The sequence below is a fragment of the Micropterus salmoides genome, unplaced genomic scaffold (genome assembly GCF_014851395.1).
Source record: "Micropterus salmoides isolate LMB-PRFRI ecotype aquatic unplaced genomic scaffold, ASM1485139v1 Ms_hic_scaffold_20, whole genome shotgun sequence".
Lineage (NCBI taxonomy): Eukaryota > Metazoa > Chordata > Actinopteri > Centrarchiformes > Centrarchidae > Micropterus > Micropterus salmoides.
The window spans coordinates 20,446,412-20,466,509 of NW_024041151.1; the positions used below are offsets into that span (position 1 = coordinate 20,446,412).

Here is a 20,098-nt window from a genome sequence, read left to right on the forward strand (position 1 = left end):
CGCTGTGTTGCAGCGGTGAGACGCCGTTGGCTTTGTTGGGACCACCATTACTTTCAGCGAGTCAGCTGCTAATTGCGAGAGATTACGGTGAATATTCACAATGTTTTCTGCTTATTAGACATTGTTAACTTCTTTTAAGTTCACAGCCAGCGCTCGTTTCGCCTTGTGGACGCTTCAGACGACAGAAGCAGAGTATCCTCTGAATATAAACAAAACGCAGCGAGCTGCTCTTTAAGGTGGCACGGCAAGGATATCTGCGACAACAAGACTCGTCCTGGTCCCGTTTGTTAAGTTGGCTAACTTCGTGTTGGCCGCGTAGGCAGCGATGGAAGTGACCATACAGCTTTGTTAGGAGTTGAACTCCAAAACGTGTGCGTGCGAACATGAGAGAGAAGGACAGTTTGTTGTCAGGAAGGCAACCCATGGCAAGTGAAAGAGGGGGTGAACATCCCTGCTGCTGCCCCTACTTCACAGAGGAGAAAGGAGCACTTGCTAGCGACAAGGGTGACCTGAGGACTCCTGATCATTTGTCCGCGTCTAAGTAGGATAAAATCAGACTTTGGCACAATATGGAGACGGTGGGGAAATTCGAGTTCAGTCGGAAGGACCTCATAGGACATGGCGCATTTGCTGTCGTGTTCAAAGGCAGAAACCGAGAGGTAAGTCGTCTAACTATATTGCTTTTAAAAAATATATATCTAGTTGCAAACAGACGACATTAAAGGTCGCTAAAGAGGTTTGGTTGTATTTTTAGGCGTGAATCGCATTTTATTGCCCATCTGGTGTATTTGTTTTCGTTGTACGACCTTAAGAGGCCTGGTAATAGTGCATACAGGATGTTTCCTAAAATAACCGGCAGTTAATGGATAAAATGCTGTAATACTTTTTAAATTACTTGCGTCACATTTCCTTAATGCATGGATACTCACTGTGTGAGGGTCTTTATTTTTCGGCAGGTTTCAAATACGCACGGCCATAATCGTGGCAAATTTAGATGCAGAGCAGACATAATTGTTTCCATACAGAGGCCATTAATGAACATGTTGAAACATGCCCTATATCTGGAAGGAAAGAGTCTAAATTACAACGGCTTTACAGTCATTTAATGACAAACTGGTAATAAAATGTATCACATCTGCTGATACAAATAAAACACCAAGGTAAATGTAGGCTTGTAGCATCTTTGTTGCTTCATTAGTACATTGGCACATAGATAGGGTACACTTCATCCATAATAGAGGATAATGTCATCAGATAACAAATATTGCAATGCGTACATAACACAATGCATCCAAATAACTGAACTAAATATGCTGTAATGCACTGACAAGGACATAGCATTGGGTTGTAGGAAATATAGTATTTATAGTGTATATATACTATACTATTTACTTGCTATATAATGTGCTATATATATGCTACCTCCTTGCTGATTACAGTCTCAGCAGATAAGTAATCAGTACCAAATTCATTTAGAAACGCTGAAGTACAGAATACTATTTCAAATCGGAACATTGGTCAACAGTAGTCCAAAATCATGTGTTTGAGTGTGCTAGAATCTGTGATTTTGACAAATGGACTATGCTGAGACATGTTAAAAATGTAACTAATTTGCTGTATGTACTGATCACTGTACTGTAGTGCAAAGACAGTAGATTGTAGTAGAGCGCAGTGTTACACATGCTGCATTGTATTTGTTTAAGCTACCCAATACATGATTTTGCATGTAATGTTTCCTGCTAGAAACATGACTGGGAGGTGGCAGTAAAGTGCATAAACAAGAAGAACTTGGCAAAATCCCAGACACTGTTGGGAAAAGAGATCAAAATACTCAAGGTAAGTTGGAACCTCTTGGAAAGTACTCTTTCCCAAGATGTAATTAGGTTACTAAATGTCTTTGTAACAATATTATAAGGAACACATGCATAAGTAATGTGTAAACAAACATTTGTTGGTTTGAAACCAAGTAAGAATGGTGACCTGCTGGGCAAAAACAACACTTTCATTCCACATCAGCAGTGGTAAATCTCAGCGTTACTGTGCGGTTGTCAAATGTCCCACCTTGAGATTGTGAGAAGTGTCTGTTTATCATTTGGCTAGTGTTGTGGTAATACAACATTTTGTTGTAGTAAATCTTTCAGTATCTAAAACTGGAATATGTAAGAGAGAGAGTGAAATATGAGCAGTGATTGTCTCAACATGGTCATCCCGTTGAACATGGGGAACATAGTGAAAGCAGATGTGTCATTCAAATAATGCTTTTCTCTGTCATTTCTGCAGGAACTGAAACATGAGAACATTGTTGCATTACTGGACTTTCAGGTATTTAAAACTGCACACAGTATCTAGATCATTTTTTTCACCGGCTTTGTTTATACAGAGAATCAGACTGACACCAGGGTCTCTTTTACAGCTGAGCCCTGTGTATAGCACACAGCAGATACAAATATCAATTATATATATATATATATATATATATATAATATAATTTTAGAAAAAGTGTAATTTATTCCAAGAATTCGCAGCGTTATATTCAAAGGCCGTTTTCCCTAGCTCAGAATGGGCTTGAGGAATTTCTAAGACTAGCCAATCTTTGGAACATGTCTGATAATCGCCGACTTCCCAATTTATTTTAGCGGTTAGATAGCTGGGATCATGTCAGGAACAGGCAGATTCTGCAGTTTTGAGGCTTCTGTTTATATACATAATTATCACACCTCGTATTGTCCCAGTTTCCCCATCAGTCCGTGCTCACAGAGGAGAGCAGATGGGTTGTTGGTTGTGTCTGTTCCGCACGACCCACTTGTGGCTCTTGCAGCTTGAACAGTTTTGTTTTTCCTAGTTGTTAAATGAGGCTTTTCTACATTTGTTTGCTCTAAAAACTGTTTCTGTTCTGTCTTGTTCAGGCATGTTTCCCTCTGCTCTTCCCACTTACTGCAGATCTTTATAGCTTCATTAAAATGCTTCTGCCTTTGTGTCCCATTGAGCTCAGTCATCAACGCCCATGTTTACTTTCTGTCTACTGTCACATGGGTGGTTCCTGTTGGTCTCTTTGATTAAGGCTTTCTGGGAAGTGTAGTGTCTTAATGTTTGACTTGCCTCAAGTATTTCTGCTCCATTACAAAAGACATGTCGCCACCTTTTGGTCTAGACTAGGGGTTATGCTTCCATACAACCTGTGCATGTGTACATGTGTAGACAGAGATACCAGTATTAAACTCTGAGCTCAGTGTCAGTACTAGACAGGTGTTGCATTGTAGTAGCTTAGTAACCAGTCTGAAGCTCACTGTGGCAACACCTGCCAGATAGTTAAAACAACACGACTGCCTGCACCCACACAAATACACATCATAACTCACCAGGTATTTCTTTTGTCTTTTTGCTCTATGACTAACACACTGCCATCTGGTTAAAACATCGAATGCACAGGTTAAGCTAATTGTGAAATCTGACAAGACTACAGTTTTGCAAAATGCCGAAATGATGTAGTAGTACGGGGCAAGGGACAGTCTGCTGTCGGAGAGACTCATGTCTTTGTGCAAGGGTTGCAAAGCTTTTTTCAGGAATGTTGACAAAAATGGTTTCTAACCTTTCATCCTATACCCATATCTTTTTTTTTTTGTCAGTGGGCTCAGTTATCGTGCAAAGAAAGGTTACAAAAAAGTCATGATATGCATATGCTGAGCACTGCTAGGTGCCTATACATCCCATGCAGAACATAACAATATTTCACTCTTATCTTTATACTGACGCACAGTGGCACCTCTCTCTGGGCATCTAAGATAGTCCGAGCCGGGGCTCTAAGATTATAGGTTTGTTGTTGCACAGCAGAAGACAGTGTATATGTTCTGAGTAGGAGAGCCTACCATCCAGCCATCTAATTAGGTCAGCAGGAAACTGAAACTAAACGCTGGACAACAGAGAGATGCATTCACATTTTGTCTTATTGCCTTATCTAAAGTGACTTAAAATGAGAAACGATTTAATCGTCGTGGGGTTACAGGCAAATGCTTGTGTGACCGTCGCAGCACTAAAGGATGTGTAGCAATAGAACAAGTTCCTATTTCTTAACAGGTTTTGAGCAAACAGCGAAAACATCAAACAATCTCTGGTTCCAGCTTCAAAAATGTATGGATTTACTGCTTTTTTCCTGTTTTTAAGTTAGGAATAGGCAGATTAAACTATATTGAAAATAAATAATCGCAGCCCTAATGTAATGTTTTAGATACACATTTTCACTCATAGAGCAACAGAGGCTACCTGTGCTGTCTCCACCTTGTGAACCAGGATATAGTCACCGCTACAAGAGTGACCTGCTGATCTCAGAGTTTTACAGCAAGCCGTAGCACCACAATCTGTCCATTCTGATACTCCTTACAACAAACAACTTTTGACAGGGAAACTTTATCTCACAGTTCCGTGCTGCAACACTGTGAGATAAATGCAACTGAGAGACAGCCTGTGGAAACCAGATGGTTGGCTGTGCGACTGAAACTGACAAGGCTGGCTGGTTTGGTCGCTGTCCGTCTTCAGTAAAGCCAAAGACAACCAATTTCAAAAGGCCTGACTCAGCTGAACTATAGAAAACGGCGTGGCCTCTGACTGATGGATCCATCATGACACTGAGATGAGGTCAGAGTGAAAGGCCGCAGTCATCTGTAACCATGTGATAAGGGAGCTTTTTCAAGCTGGCCGCAGTATGTTTTCTTTTTTCAAAATGTTTGCCTCAGACAGACAGAGGATAGTAGAGGAAAGTAACTAACAGATGTTAGAAAAGTTGCTGGAACTCTGAGTCCCCCAGATGTGCAATATCAAAACGTATCCAAGTTTTTAGTAAATGACTAGCTATTTATTGTTTGTCATTGCTGTTGTGGCAGCTTATAAGGTAAAAGGTTACAGTCAGGTAACTACCTCTCACTGTCTCTCACTTGCTCACAATTTACCCATTGTTTTGATCCTGCTGTTGCAGGGCCAACAATCTGATTCCCTAATTGTTGTTGCCTCAGTATTAATCTAGCACAGGAGATTGTTTTCATAATTTCTCACCAGGTGTGCTTTTACTTTTTGTAATTAGCTGTTATTCAAACTTTTGTAATGACTCACAACCACTGAGTGCAGCGGTGCACAAGTCTGGTATAGGTCCAGCTCTACAAAATTACTATTTTTATGTGGACCACTACTGTGCAAAGCTTTGGTATTTGTTGGCATCTGCCTTTCAGTTATTTTTCTCAGACTAAATTTTTTTTCTTAGCAGTTAATCCTAGCAGTTTATTTGCAACCTTTTAGGCTGTTTCAGCCATCTGAATCACCAGCTTAGTTTGCTCGAACATGACCGGCGTACCTCCTGTGTCTGTCACTGACATGTGTTTGTTTACCCCCCACTCTTATCTCCTCTCTCTTTAGGAAACTGCCAGCTCAGTGTACCTGGTAATGGAGGTAAGCTCACTGTGATGTTTGGCTTTGTTTGCTCAGCGCTGTATTGTCTGACAGGGCCTGGGCTATAATTAGCTTTGTCCTCAGGCGTCAGTGGGGGTAAATGGTCCCAACATCCACATGCAGCTAGGTTTTTTGCTGTGGCTTCATAATGTTTACCTGATGAAGAGCTACAGATAAAATAATATTTGTAAATCTTCCAGCTACCACTTTACTAGTACTTTGGAATTTGAACTAAAGTTGAAACGTAATACTCATGCTGTACATATTTGTCATCCTGCAAGGCATGGCAGGAAAGGCAAGTATTTAAATGCATGTATCATTATATTTTGGGGGATTTTCCTCAGCCTGGTTGTGCTGTTAATGTTTGTTGTACAGATACACGCAATACCGTGTTGACATTTTTGCCAAGACAAGCCAAAAAGCGTGCTCAGGCATAACTTCAACATAAAGGTTACTGTTCTAAAATGGCCGACATTGTTGTTGGCAAGCGGACATGCAGGTGTTTAGCTTGGCAACACACAATGCTCATCAGAGGCATCAGATCTCAAAATGCGGTGTCTACATTCGCAAAGAATACTGAGAACTGCAGGGAAAACTGAAAATGGTTGAAATCTGACTGTAAGCAGTTTTTCATTTTCATTCTTTAGTTGCATACCCTTTAGCTTCTGGGGTTGGGTTGTCTTCCTGGGGTCCACATATAGCAATAAAACAGCAATTAAACGTCACACAGTATCAATGAAAAGTGCCTGGACACACATGTAAATGGATTGAAAGGGACAGCAGATGCATCTCTCTGACTCGTTCCATTTAGTATTAGCTTCGTGGTTTTGCGCTTATCTCGGTGTCTTAGAAGAGGAAATGACTTGTGAGGCAGCCTTTCAGAGCCACACCTCGTCCTCTCCTGGGTTCAGTCACATAGATGCCGGGAATGAAAGCAAGGCTATGCATCTGTAAACACATCACTCTTCAGCAAATCACTGCTCTGATCTCAGTCTCTGAGTCCCTTCAGAGACTGGATGATGTCATTCACTAGTTACACACCAGCCCTCCGTGTTACCTGTGTGTCCTAATGTTATTCCTTTTCATCTCTTTCTCTCTCCCCCTTCCTGTCTCTCTTCTTTCTAATCCTAGTACTGCAATGGGGGTGACCTGGCTGACTACTTACACTGTAAGTGCAGTAATTAATCTACGACTTCCAGTTGCTTCTAAGTACAAAAACTGAATTAACACGTTTAATCACAAATATTTATAATATCTGTTAAGGTGTTTTATTTACTACTTTTTGTATGAGGAAGACATCTTCTTCCAGATGTGCAAGCAGGAAGTAAACTAATCTCTTTAAATTTCTTGCCCAAAGCCAACAATACAACTTTTAGAGCTTCAAAAATAAAATAAAAAGACGCTGCCACAATTGTGACCGGTGGGGTTAAACGAGTGAAATGTCATCTTTGTTGCTTGATGACAAGAAACTAAGAGTCCTTGCTACATGAAAAACAGTCTGTGAATTCCTTTTTCTGTAGAGATCATAAATGTTTCCAAGCAAAGGAGGTGAAAACTAGACATTTGAAATAGTATTCTGTACATTTACTGAGATTGGAGTCAGTTTAAGCTAAATCCAAATTGTGCAAGGCTGTACTGTTTTTTATAATGTGTATTTTTTATTTTTTTTTTACTGGTATGAACTGACCTGTGAAGACTGAGCCTCTGTAAGGATGGATTAAGGTTAGGGTTACTCTAGGGTGACAGTTTGCTTACTGCCTTTCAAAGTTAGAAGCCCATGCAAAGTTAGTTGCTCTTACATCTTCACATCCACGTCCAAATCTTTCAATAACAGGATAACAGCAATTTACAATGAATAATACAGGAACCATTTCAGATCTGTTAGATGTGCCAAGATTGAAAGAGTGCAAACTAACACTTGTGCTTTGGGAAACACTGAAAACATACATTTTTCTGACATTTTATAGACCAAACAACTATTTGATTCATCTGGAAAATAATGGACGGATTAATCAATACTGAAAATTATCATTCGTTGTAGCCGTACTCCATAGCCAGTACACTCAGCTAGTCTGAAGTGGGACTGTGTCTGTCAGTGTGGGGGAAAAAAGACATCAGCTGCTAGCCGTTTGCAGACAAATTATGGCTGTAGCTGCTAACTCTGTCTGTCAGGTATCCAAAGTGGGTTTGATTTTGGATCCACTACCCACTGTGGTCAGTGAGCAAAACTTTTTTTCCTGGCCCAAGTCAGACCTGAGCCTGGCTTTAAAAATCTGTTGGCAGGAAGGTGGAGCCAGAGAGAAATTCAAGACGAGGGAGGGACTCTCACATAGAACCATACTGTACCACTGTGAGACGAAGGAGATGATTGGAGGGAAGGAAGGGACAGGGAGCAGGAGGTGGCAGTGGGGTGATGGGAGAGAACAGAGGGGGAAAATATATCTTACAGATATTTTTAGAGGTGAAATGAGATGACCTGTTTTGTGTTGCATGGTCTGACTCCTGTTTTTGTTTTTGGAAAACTAGTATGATTTACATAGATTTAAGAATCTAGTAAAGAGGCTCATTCAACCCCCACCATGTGTCTTACGTCAGTAGTTAATTTCACACGCCCTGTGACGTATGAGAATCAGGCAGTACACCTAGGAATTCACTTGTAGTTAATTAAGCTTTTATTTATTTATTTATTTGTTCCTCTGCAGCCAAAGGCACGCTCAGTGAGGACACTATTCGGGTTTTCCTGCAGCAGATTGCAGGGGCCATGAGAGTCCTACAGTCGAAAGGCATAATCCACAGGGACCTCAAACCCCAGAACATTCTGCTTTCCTATCCACCAGGACGCAAGTCACACTCAAACAACACCTGCATCAAGATCGGTAGGTTTGATGGTGAGAGGGTCTGCGAGCATGTACACATGGTGTGATGATGGCATGTGCACATTTCATCATCAGTTTTCTGTTGTTGCCTATAAACACAATGGGCTTGTCACAATGAGTGCCTGGCAATCATTTTTTTCCAAAGATGGGGGGAAAAAAAAGACAGAAGAAAAGTCTGAGAGAGAAACTAAAAAAAATGGTCGATGATTATTAAAAATTGAACACTGGATTTATACAATGTAAAACTGGACATTATAAAGATATGTTCTTGCTACATTTGTTCACTTCTTGTGTTTTTTAATATTGCACCCATTTTAAAATGTAGCAGTGCATGTAGTATCTGTTGATTAATAAGGGCATGTAAAGATAGTCATAAATAAATAGAGCAAAAAAGGTGAACATTGACATTCAAGAGGAAAGCACCAGAACGCTCCTGAATCTCATGAAGCAGCACAAGGAAATCCCTACGGCGTAATCATGAGCCTTACAGACCATTTTACAGCAACAGGACCCAATAATGATTTCCCCATGGTAATTTATTACACTATGATTGTAGGACTAAACTTGTCAGAGGAAATTGGTTACATATTGAATTTCAAATTTTCCCTCAGCAGTGTTTGTAGTCGTCCTCTAATAAAACACAAAGAAAAGAGGAAACGTCCACTGATTTGACCCAAAGGATGACTTTGGTGTAATAACAAGTAATCACCATAATGAGTGTCATGGCCAAGTATAGTGTGTAAAGCTGTTTGGAAACTCTGCTAATCCTTAAGCCTATTCATTCTTGTTCCTCTGGAGAGAATTCATTGCCCTGTGGGAGTGAAGTCTGAGGCTTGTGTCATTCCCAGTCACTGCAGACTGTTATTAGCCTTGTGATCCTGGGGAAAACCTGCTCAGTCACACTAACAAACTGTTCACACACATACACTCATTGTTCCTATGCAGACACAGGTACTGACATAAAAGCACATCCATAGTGTGAGAGGGATTCAATGTAATGAGTATAATCAGCCAAATGTTATGCATTTCCAGCACCAAATGCTAACTCATCCTCTTTTGCCCCCCCCCCCCCCCTTACAGCGGACTTTGGCTTTGCCAGGTACCTTCAGAACAACATGATGGCGGCAACCCTCTGTGGGTCCCCCATGTACATGGTAAACACTTTTTGTTGCTTTATATAGATATGAGGGTTATTGAACCCAAGATATGTCAGATTGGATGATTCTGTGTTTTCAGTCAGACTAGAGGTTAATAGACCATCACAAGCAGAGAACTTTTCTTAATTTTTAGTAAAAAAAATAAGGCTGTTTTCCCATTTCATTTTGAAAACACAATTATTTGATAAGCTCAGTGCTAGTTCTTCTAATTTTACAGTGTTACCTAAAAAACTTCAGGTTACCCCAGTTCTCGGAGTAGCATGAGTGAGATGGGATGCACCTCCCCGCGTATTCATCAGAAGCATTTATCTCATTACGCCAATCCTGATTGGCTGCTGATCGTGGTGTCTGCGTCTGGTGGGTACACCTACCCTTAAATAGCTTACGCTACAACGTAGACACCATTCAAAATAAGCACCTCTTTTCACTTCGCCCCTGCAAGAAGGGCTGTCTCGTGAGACATCTCACTCATGCTACTCTGAGAACCGGGTTTACGCAAGAAACCTAAAGTTCTCATTCATAGCATTCGTTTCGATGTCTCACTATGGGATATGGAGACTCCCGTATTGCCAGAAAAGCTTATCTCAACAACCACCGGCTCTCAGGAAGCAGCACTCGGTTCCAGCGAGGGCCCTGTGCTCAGAACTGCACGCACCACACTCTGAGCAGAGACATCCAGTTTATAAAACCGGGCAAAGGTGAGGGGCGAGGACCAGCTTGCCGCTGCACAAATGTCCTTGATATGGACCCCCTTAAACAGGGCCCAGGATGCAGCAAGGCCACAAGTTGAGTGAGCCCGTAGGCCTGGCGGAGCCTGCAGACCCCGACTAGTGTAGGCCAGAGCAATCGACCCCATAATCCAGTGGGAGAGCTGTTGCTTGGTAACGGGCTTGCCCATAAAGGGGCTAGCCCAGGACACAAAGAGTTGGTCACTTCTCCGAAACCCCCTAGTCCTATTCATGTAAAAGAGCAGGGCACGAACCGGACACAGCACGTGCAGCCACTCCTCTTCAGGGGAGGAGAAAGGCGGCGAATAGAATGCCCTAAAGTCAATGGGCGAGCACGAGCCAACCACCTTGGGCACAAAGGCAGGATTAGGCTTCATCGACACTCTGACATCCCCCGGAGAAAATTGAGTGCATGAAGGATACACCGAGAGTGCGTTAATGTCGCCGACCCGTTTTGCGGAAGCCAAAGCCAGCAATAACACTGTCTTCAGAGACAGATGGTTTAAATCAACTTCCCCCAGAGGTTCAAAAGGGGGGCCAGAGAGCCCATCCAGAACCACTGCCAGATCCCACGGTGGGGCCAGTGGCCTGGAAACAGGGAGTAGCCAGCATGCCCTTTCAAAAACCCCACATGACAAGCAGCAATAGCAGCCAGGTACACTTTAATTGTGGAGGAGGCATTTTGTTTGTCAACCAAGTCCTGCAGGAATGACAAAATCACGCCAACCAGGCACTGAAAAGGGACATGTCCCTCCTTGAGACACCCCTCCTCAAACACTGTCCACTTACAGTCATAAAGGGACCTGGTGGAGGGAGCCCAGGTGCTCTGAATAGTGTTAACCACATTCTGAGAATCGTGGATCGTGTATTGAGAAAAACAGCGGACACTGTGCATTGACTCTCGATGTGAACAGGTCCACCTCGGCCCGGCCATAACGCGACCACACTTGCCTCACAATGGCTGGGTGCAGAGCCCAACTGCCGTATAGCGGTGCGCCCCTGGACAGCAGATCCGTGCTCAGGTTCAGAAACCCAGGGACATGTGTCGCTCTCATAGACAGGAGACGCTTGCTGCTCCAGAGTATCAGTTTGCGTGCCAGCGTGTGAAATTGACGGGAACGCAACCACCCCCTGACGGTTTATATACGCTACCGTAGTCGTATTGTCCGTCCTCAACAGAACATGATGCCCGCTGAGAAACGGAAGAAAACGCCTCAGGGTAAGAAACACTGCCAAAAGCTCCAGGTAATTTATGTGCGAGCGCCAGAGATTTTCTCTCCAGATGCCCCTCACAGACCGGCCCTCGTGTGTTCCTCCCCAGCCCGACAAAACTTGCGACCGTGGTGACCACCTTCCATGACAGGATGACGCCCATGGGCACACCCTGCACCAAGAAAGCTGGATGTTGCCAGAGGCGCAGTGCCATCACGCATTCCACAGTGACTGTCACCCTCCGTGCGCCATGACGGACAGGGTCCAGTCCGAAGGAAGCCACCCAGCGCTGGAAATCCCTCATGAACAGGCGGCCTAGTCTGACCACCAGGATCAGTCCCAGTAACCTCAGACACAATCTGAAGGTGACGGATTTGCGTAGGCGAAAATGCTCGGACAAGCCCTGACAGCCTTTACCCTCTCTGCCGCCAGGCGAGCTGTAAAGGACACCGAGTCCAGGTGTAACCCCAGAAATATTATACTCGCTCCTCTGCACGCTCCTCTCTGTGTTGGGGGTGTTGGGGGTGTTGGGGGGGGGGTGACAGCAAATTGAAGCCTGTAGCCCCTTGATATCGTTCTTAGCACCCAGGCCGAAGTCGTGAACGCCGCCCACCTTTCCCTCATCAGCGAGAGAGAGGTGGAAGTCCCAGTGTCTCTTCCCCACTGTGCGTGACTCCTGGTCAACACTGCGCATGCGTGAGGTGTTAGTGCACCGATGGAGTCGGCAGCGTCTTGCGTCCTGAAGGGAGCCGTAGCTCTTCTCGGGAGTGGTGAGGCTGCCGAACCGCTAATTGTTTTTTTGTTCACTGTTTTTAACTGCGCCCTTGACCTTAGGCCTGGATGCCGCAGCGTAGCCGGCGTCAGCGTAGGAGCCTTCCTGGCCAAGCCCGCTCTCGCCTCCTGCCGTGGAGGGGCAGCTGGGGCTTCGGCCACTTAGGGATTTTAAACTGAGGGGGTTGGCCTCATCTTTCCGGGGAAGGCAGAGCTGTAGAGCTTTGTCCTCCTTCTTCCTAGCCTTCCATCTCTGCTGCATGGAGGCCAGAGCGGTGCCAAAAACCCTGTCAGGGACGATCGGCATGTCCAAGATGTCCTCCTTCTCCCTGTCAGACAAGTGTGTCAGGTTGAGCCATCTTGCTCTTTCCTGTAAAACCATCACTCCCTTAGATTTACCTGTGGCTTGGACCGAGCAGCGCTGCACGCAGAAGCAAATGTCTGTTATCACGGTAATCTCTTCCCACACTACGGGGTCAGGCTTGGTGGCCATGTCCTCCATCAACTCTGCTTGGAATGCGGTGAGCATGGAAGAGACATTCAGGAATCTGACACTCAAAGCTGACGCTTTGTAAGCCCTCTCAGTCATAGTGGACTGGAAACGGTCCGTTTTTGATGGCGGTGTGGGGTTCCTGGAGGATGCCATGGTCTGTCACGGGTGGAGGTGGGCTGCAACTAACGGCTCCATGGGGGGCATGTGGAGCATGCCAAGCTTTTCCATGCCCTTAAAATCCAGGGAGGAAGCGCCTTGTATCGGGGTCGTGCTGCTGAACAGGTGTTCCTTCCATGAAACTGAGACCTCATCCAGTAGCTCAGGAAAAACTGGGAGTAGCTGTTTTGCCATCCTCTTGGCCTGGGGGAATTTCTTACCCTCATTACGGGATCTGGTGGTCTCCGTCACAACCGCAGGCCAGGGAATATTCATGAACCCGGGGGCTTCAACGGCCAAGTGGGCGTGTTCCAGCCTGAGGCAGGAAGAGCAGACCTGGTGTGTGTCCCTGCTCAAAATTTTATTACCGCAGCGGCAGAGCTGAGCCCCTGGATCACCGTCTCCTCTGGTGTGAGGAGGATTAGATTCCATCTTCGTTAGCTGGAGTGCTAAGTAAGAAGAACGTCGCATTAGCTGGTGTGCTAACATGTTAGAAAAAGACTTTACCGTGAAACGGCCAGGCGGGTAATGCTCCATTCTGTCGTGAGACCGAAGAATTGAAGCGTGTCGAAGGCAGCTAGCGCCCGGGGACTGAGATGTCAGCTCTAGCTAGCCCGTACGACAGATTGAGATATGCTCCGAAGCGAGAAGAGGTGTTTGAATGGTGTCTGCGTTGTAGCGTAAGCTATTTAAGGGTAGGTGGACCAGACGCAGGCACCACGATCACCAGCCAATCAGGATTGGCATAATGAGATAAATGCTCCTGAGGAATACGTGGAGAGGCGCATCCCAAAGTGAGACACAATCGAAACAAATGCTATAAATGAGAACACACTCTAACACTAACTTAATTGTTAATCAAAGACTTCCACTGAAGTGTCGCAATCTTATTGTTTTTCCCTCACCAGGCTCCCGAGGTCATTATGTCCCAAAACTATGATGCCAAGGCTGACTTGTGGAGTATAGGAACCATAGTGTTTCAGTGCCTGACTGGGAAGGCTCCTTTTCAGGTGAACACACTACATTCACAGGTTGTATGCTGTTTGATTCGGGCTACATTCTCGAGCATGCATGTTTTTTTTTGGAATAAGACCTGTTCCAAACATAGTTACTTACATTGTCATTTAGGGATTGGTCAGCATCTAAATTCCTAAATTTTCACAAGACCCAATTAACAACAATCATTATGTTATATATGATTTGACTATAATTCTCTCATTCTCTTGACTTTTCTGAAACCACGCTGCACAGTTGTATGTCAACTGTGTTTTCAGCAAAAGATAATGTAAATGTATTTCTGTGAAAGACAACTTTTGAAATAGGCTGCTTATCTGGAATCTCTAAGGGCCTTTGCATGAAATCTAATATTTTAATATGATTTAAAATGTTGCACATGTGCAGTAATTGAAAATATTATCCAAAAACCTTGCTAAATGCTCCTTTAACATGTTTTCATTCTTGGTCACAAACTGTAGCTCAGTATGTTTGTTAAAAGTATATAAACAGTCTCTTTTCACCAGATCATGTGCAAGATACACAGGAACAAAAACACAACATTTTGCCTCAACTGACTTAAATGATGCTGTGAAAGATGTCACGCATAACTTCTTATAAATTACCTTAACTAAAGTGGCCCTGCAGCATTTCTGAAACTACTAGAGTAGTTTCACTCTTAGCTTCAATGACAGGCATGTTAAAATGTGTAATTGTGTTTATTAACTGTGCCTGGCTTGGTGTTCAGTCTGTGCAGTGGCAGCATACTGTGCCCTAAAAAATGTATGCAACTATAGTATGAAAGGGTGTTATGATTGTGTGTGTACATACACACATTTGCTGACATTTACATCTTTTCAGCTATTGCTCTTCCCATTTTGTCATATTTAGGCTAGCAGTCCCCAGGACCTCCGGCTGTTCTATGAAAAAAACAAGACTCTCAGCCCCAAGTAAGGAATTACAGCGAGATGAAAGCTTGTATATTTTTCATGTGATTAACAGATGTTACGGTTAGACTGAAAAATATAGTGAAGTTCATCATTTTTGTCTGAATGTGTTGTATAGATTTTGCTTACCAGAAAAGAGACACTTTACTGAGATAAATCTTCAGAAAGAACAACTAATAAGAAGCAAAGGTCTGACCTAAACTCCTCAGAAAGAGACTATTATCTTTGAAAAATGTGTTTGTTTTGCTACAGTGCTATTAAAATCAGATATTTAGATCAGTCACCAAAAGAAGTCTTATACAGAGATCCACCAAATTACAGCCATGCCCGCTGGGTTGTTACAGTTAAACAGCAGTTTTACAACAATATTAGAGATGACAAGACCCCAACAACCTATGCATTCACAGCACAAATGTTTTACATTTCTGTTTATCACAGCTGCCTAATGAATGCCAACCTGAAATTCTCCTGTTTTAGGAATGTTGACCACTTCAATTGTGAAAGATACTAAATATTTTGAAAAATGTTATGAATTATTTAGTTTTCTGTGGGGGATACAGATTCATATTTTTTTGGTAACAAACCAAGGGTTGCTTAAAGTTGCAGTATCAGTAGTAAAGGATTTCATTGTCTTATTCAGGGATGCATGCTCCGATACTGATATCGGATATCGGCCTGATACTAACTCAAAAAGCTGGATTGGGTATCAGTGAGATTTGAATTATGTGCGTACTTTGCAATGCATCAACAGTGCACCGGCAGACCCAAATATTTTGCTAGGAGAGCTAGCATAGCATGGACAAAGCTAAAAACATCAGCAGTTTGGAGGTATTTCATGCTCGCTACACCAACAAGTTCTTGCAATGTCTGCAAAGCCAATGTTTCAGGGTGTGTCGGTAGCACTGCAAAATATAACCCCACCAACTATTTTGTTTTACCAGCTTAGGATGCAATGTTTAGGTCAAGCATGATGTTGCCTTATACATAAAAGAATGATTTCTAGTCTCTTGCTCACAGTGAGGAATACTTCTTATTCCTTTTACACTGGTTTAACACTGAAAAAGTTGGATCAATACATCCCTAGTGACCTTTAAATCAAGTTTTTATCTGCACAGCAGCACACACTGATGGTGGTGTTATTTGTCTGCAGCATCCCCAGAGAGACTTCAAGCCATCTGAGGCACCTGCTGCTGGGTCTGCTGCAGCGCAACCACAAGGATCGCATGGACTTTGGTTAGTGAACATCAAGCACAGTAAAATGAATAAAACAGTTATACAGACTATATGGTGTTGGTGCAGACCTGCACTAATAAGCGTTTTATAAATGCTTACCCGGTCAAATAACCCAGACAGCAGATGCAAAAAATAATCCTGTGAATGTAGTGTTTCTCTTTTTATAAAGAAGTGTTGCATAAAGAAATAAGGCCCATGGAAAGAAAGATCGAATGTCTCTGTCTATTCACTGTATGCACAACACTGTTGGTCATTATATTTGTTTCTTGTACTGCAAAGATTCTTAATGTAGGAAATGTTGCTCTGATTCACTACCTCCTGCTAATTCCATTTCTTCTTGTGGTAGATGAGTTTTTTTGTCATCCTTTCCTGGAGGCTAGCTCATCCGTGAAAAAGAGTAAGTAAGAAGAAACAATACACTTCTCAATGGAGCTTGGTTGGATAATTGTCAAGAATACATATTTTCTGGACTAAATCTGTATTGTACCCTTTTGAATATTTATGCAACTCAAAATTTCCTGCACCTATAATGTCTAGCACTTCGAGTACACAACACGCACAAGTAAATAAAATTCCACCTTTGCCTAAAACACTAACTACACTAACCCTCAAATAATGCAAGATTGAAATAATGTCAGTGTCATCCAAATGATTATTTTATTCCATCTAGCAGTAAGTAAAGCCAGCCACATAGTATTTCTTCTCAGCAAAACACCATGACATGTTGTGACATACGACATGGACTTTTCTTGTAAACAGAAAAGGTTTCCGTTTCTCTGTTTCCCACCAATCCGCATTGTGTTTATTCTTGGGTTGTCTAATGAATGTGTTGCATTTTGTTACAGCGACTCCTACTGTGTCCATGACCTGCTTCCCAAGCTCTGCATCAGCCAGCTCATGTAGCAGCTCTTCCACCTCTCACCTTGCCTCACCACCGGTTTGTGTTTAGTTATTTCTGTATAATTTCTTCATTATTTCCAACTTTCTCTTTTGTTTCTCTGTCTGTATCCAAGTAACAAACTGTCTTTGCACGTGTAGTCATACAAGCCAGCCACATCCACACTTATGTTAGCCTTCCCTCACTGTTTGCTCTTTTATTAGTTATTTTTTTCTTTCTTTCTTTGTTTATCTGCTACTTTCTGTCTCGTTGTGTCTGCAGCAGTCTCTTGCTGAGGTTCAGCATTTGCGTGCCAAAGCCCTGGCCTCCCCTACCCAGGAGGCCACTGGTTTTCTCCTCAAGGACTCATCTGGAGGGGGCGGCAGCAGCAAGAACTCCTCCTCCTGTGACACAGATGACTTTGTGATGGTGCCTGCTCACTTCACCAGTAAGAACACTTTTTTTCTTTTAATGGGATCCCAACCTAAATGTCAAATGCAGCTGTGCGTAGCCCGAGCCTTGGCTCCAGCTCTATGGAATCACTGCTGAAGTCCATGAATCTTTTATTCCTTTCTTCAGACTAGACTAGCTTTTATGTGGCTTTTCCAGCATTTCATAATCTAAAGCTCTACTCTATCTAGACAATCTACTCTGTCATTATTTAGTCTCTGTTTTTAACGTCTATTATTCATTTAATAGAATGGACAATAATTGGGGAAATGTCCTTTTCACTCTTCTTTGATTTTGCTGTTCTTTTGATCTTCTTGGTTTGCCAGCGGGTGAGCTGACATGTGAGAGTAAAGTGCTGCCGGACAGCCTGATGAACAGCGGGTAAGAAACAAGGATCGGTCATAGATTGCCATTCCCTGTATTACACTTTCATGTAGTTGTGTGACAGTGTTACAGAAGGCAACTCATACGGGAGGATTGTAATTACATTTACAGTAAAACTGAGAACATGTGCTGCATTCCTTTTTAAAATGGCAGCTTAATAAAGTACTAATGGTATGTCTTCTGTGTCCCTTCTCTTTAATCAGCTCTCTCCTGGCTTCTGCTGGTCTGTGTAGCCAAGCCAAAACACCACCACACTCACCTTCCTACAGTGGGTCTCCAAGTCCTGTGAGGTAACAGCACAAAGCTGAATGTTTGGTTGTGGTAATAGATGTGTAGCTCACAGGGCAAGACATAAGAGAAGGTTGGGGAGATATGGTAATGATTGGTAGAAGAAGCAGCAGCAATGGCCAAAGAAGCCGGTGGAGTAAATTATTTGATATCTGGTACATTCATTAATTATATGTTCTAAGTCGACTCAAGCAGAAAGTTGTGATTTTTTTCTGAATTTATAGTATCAGGTAAGTTAAATAAAGACTTAAATGTAGCCTTTAATTAACTTCAGATCATGTCATGTTATCCTTACACACAATGCAATGTTTGTTTTTACATTACAAACACTGATTAGCAGGATTATCAGTGACAGAATATCACACACACACTAACCCTCTCCTCCTCTCCTCTGTGTTTTTCTCGCTGTTGTTGGCAGGCCCAGTGAGTTCTCTGGAGGTAACTGTGGTGGTAACTATGGAAACCATGGTCAGTCATTGCCTATCCCAGTCCCCACTCAGCTCCAGAACTATCAGCGCATGGAGCAGAACCTCTATTCTACCAAACAGGATGGCTCACCACGGTCCGTATCCACAAACGCACAAGTGCAACACACATGCTGTCCCACTGTTGCAAATGTAAATGATTATTTACGTTTCTTATATTGACTGCAGCGACTCATGAACTTTATATCATCAGGCTGTCGACACCAGTGCGTCGTTGCAGCAGTGGAAGCTCGTTGGGCTTTGCTCGGACCGGGCCGTCACCACCTTACGGGCAGGGAGCCATCACCACCAATCGCAGGCTTTCCCTGGGAGGTGCCAGACCTTTTCAGCTCTCCCCTCAAGGTAGCTCTGAGGCTGGTCTTCAATATGTAAACCACTTTTACGAATGCAGATCCCATCCTTTCTCTGTACTGTATATATATCTTGAATGAAAGTTGATGAATACAGCAGGATCAGTGACGGGATCAGTGGTTGTTGGCTTTATTGTAATGCATCTGCATGAAATGTTGAAACGGTTGACATGAGTTGCAAGCAATTCAACCAACAAGTGGATTTTTCCATCTCAGATAATTAATTTGAATTTTTTTTAGAGGCCCTAAGAGCTGGACGTATTCAGTATTCTCCAAAAGTAAATTTCTTTCTTATCTCTTCGGGGCTTCTTGACTACTGGGTTTGTTGATTAAAAGACTGATTGATTACATTGATTTATCATCGATTAAGTTATTTATGAAGTGGAAATATGAAGCAGCCTCTGGTTCTGTGTTATAAATCAATCTAAGCTGAATATCTTTGGATTTTGAACTTTCGGTTGCGCAAAAAAATTTGAAGACATAATTATGAACCCTGGGGACTACTACTGTTTTTGTTTGTTTGTTTTTATAGACTAAATGGTAAGTTTATTTAAGTATTTATTAGGTGCAGCCCTAGAAAGGCGATTAGCTTGTTATAGGTGGTGTTGCTTGAAAATTCTGCTTTGCTTTTGGTTGTGGTTAGCATTTGCCAATGTTGTCAGAAGTTTTGAAATTTAAATGGATGAGAAAATGAACCAACCTCCTACGCACACAAACACACTCCTTCTCGCCACCAGTTCCTCTCTACTCTTCTGTGCCTCATGCTGGCACAGTCCCTTAGCTGTCTGCACATGCATGCCGGCACCGGCAGGGCAGCGGGGGAGTCGGACAGTACTTGTACATCTCTGCTATCTCTTAGTGGATTTGTTGTTTTGTCTGGCACTTGATTTTGCGATGCCAGCTGCTGTCTGAAAGCAGGAATATTCTGACCGTTGTCTGTGTCACAGCTCCTCAGCACGTTGAACCCCGGCTGACATCTCATCAACGCCCACCGATGACAGGACTGGGCACACGGCTCCACAGTGCCCCCTGTTTGTTGGAGTGTGCAAGTGGTGGGGGCAGGCAGAAGATCAGGAAGCAGCACTCGGACCCAGTGGTGGCCCCCTCGGCAGGCCTGATGACTGTCCGCCCTCTACACTCTTCCCCCAGGCTCAGTGAGCTGATGCAGCGTAGCCCCCTACCCACCATCCTGGGCTCCCCTTCCAGGGTGAGTCAGCTCTGTGTGTGTGTGTGTGTGTTTAATTCTCTTGAGATTCACAGAA

The 20,098-nt window shown here is 43.3% G+C and overlaps 1 protein-coding gene across 2 annotated transcripts in view; it reads left to right on the forward strand.

The window, feature by feature from the left end:
- Positions 1-20,098, forward strand: part of ulk1b (unc-51 like autophagy activating kinase 1) — a 28,503-nt gene continuing 8,405 nt past the window's right edge. The window contains exons 1-18 of one of the 2 annotated variants that reach the window (XM_038733647.1): positions 1-659; positions 1,744-1,836; positions 2,281-2,322; positions 5,404-5,436; positions 6,568-6,604; positions 8,139-8,312; positions 9,393-9,466; positions 13,738-13,839; positions 14,714-14,772; positions 15,920-16,002; positions 16,349-16,399; positions 16,848-16,939; positions 17,162-17,327; positions 17,647-17,710; positions 17,917-18,003; positions 18,420-18,563; positions 18,680-18,828; positions 19,784-20,043. In XM_038733647.1, the coding sequence (XP_038589575.1) occupies positions 570-659; positions 1,744-1,836; positions 2,281-2,322; positions 5,404-5,436; positions 6,568-6,604; positions 8,139-8,312; positions 9,393-9,466; positions 13,738-13,839; positions 14,714-14,772; positions 15,920-16,002; positions 16,349-16,399; positions 16,848-16,939; positions 17,162-17,327; positions 17,647-17,710; positions 17,917-18,003; positions 18,420-18,563; positions 18,680-18,828; positions 19,784-20,043 (1,800 nt within the window). In that variant the 5' untranslated portion in view covers positions 1-569. The remainder of the gene's footprint in view (positions 660-1,743; positions 1,837-2,280; positions 2,323-5,403; positions 5,437-6,567; positions 6,605-8,138; positions 8,313-9,392; positions 9,467-13,737; positions 13,840-14,713; positions 14,773-15,919; positions 16,003-16,348; positions 16,400-16,847; positions 16,940-17,161; positions 17,328-17,646; positions 17,711-17,916; positions 18,004-18,419; positions 18,564-18,679; positions 18,829-19,783; positions 20,044-20,098) is intronic. The other variant, XM_038733648.1, reaches the window with a different exon arrangement.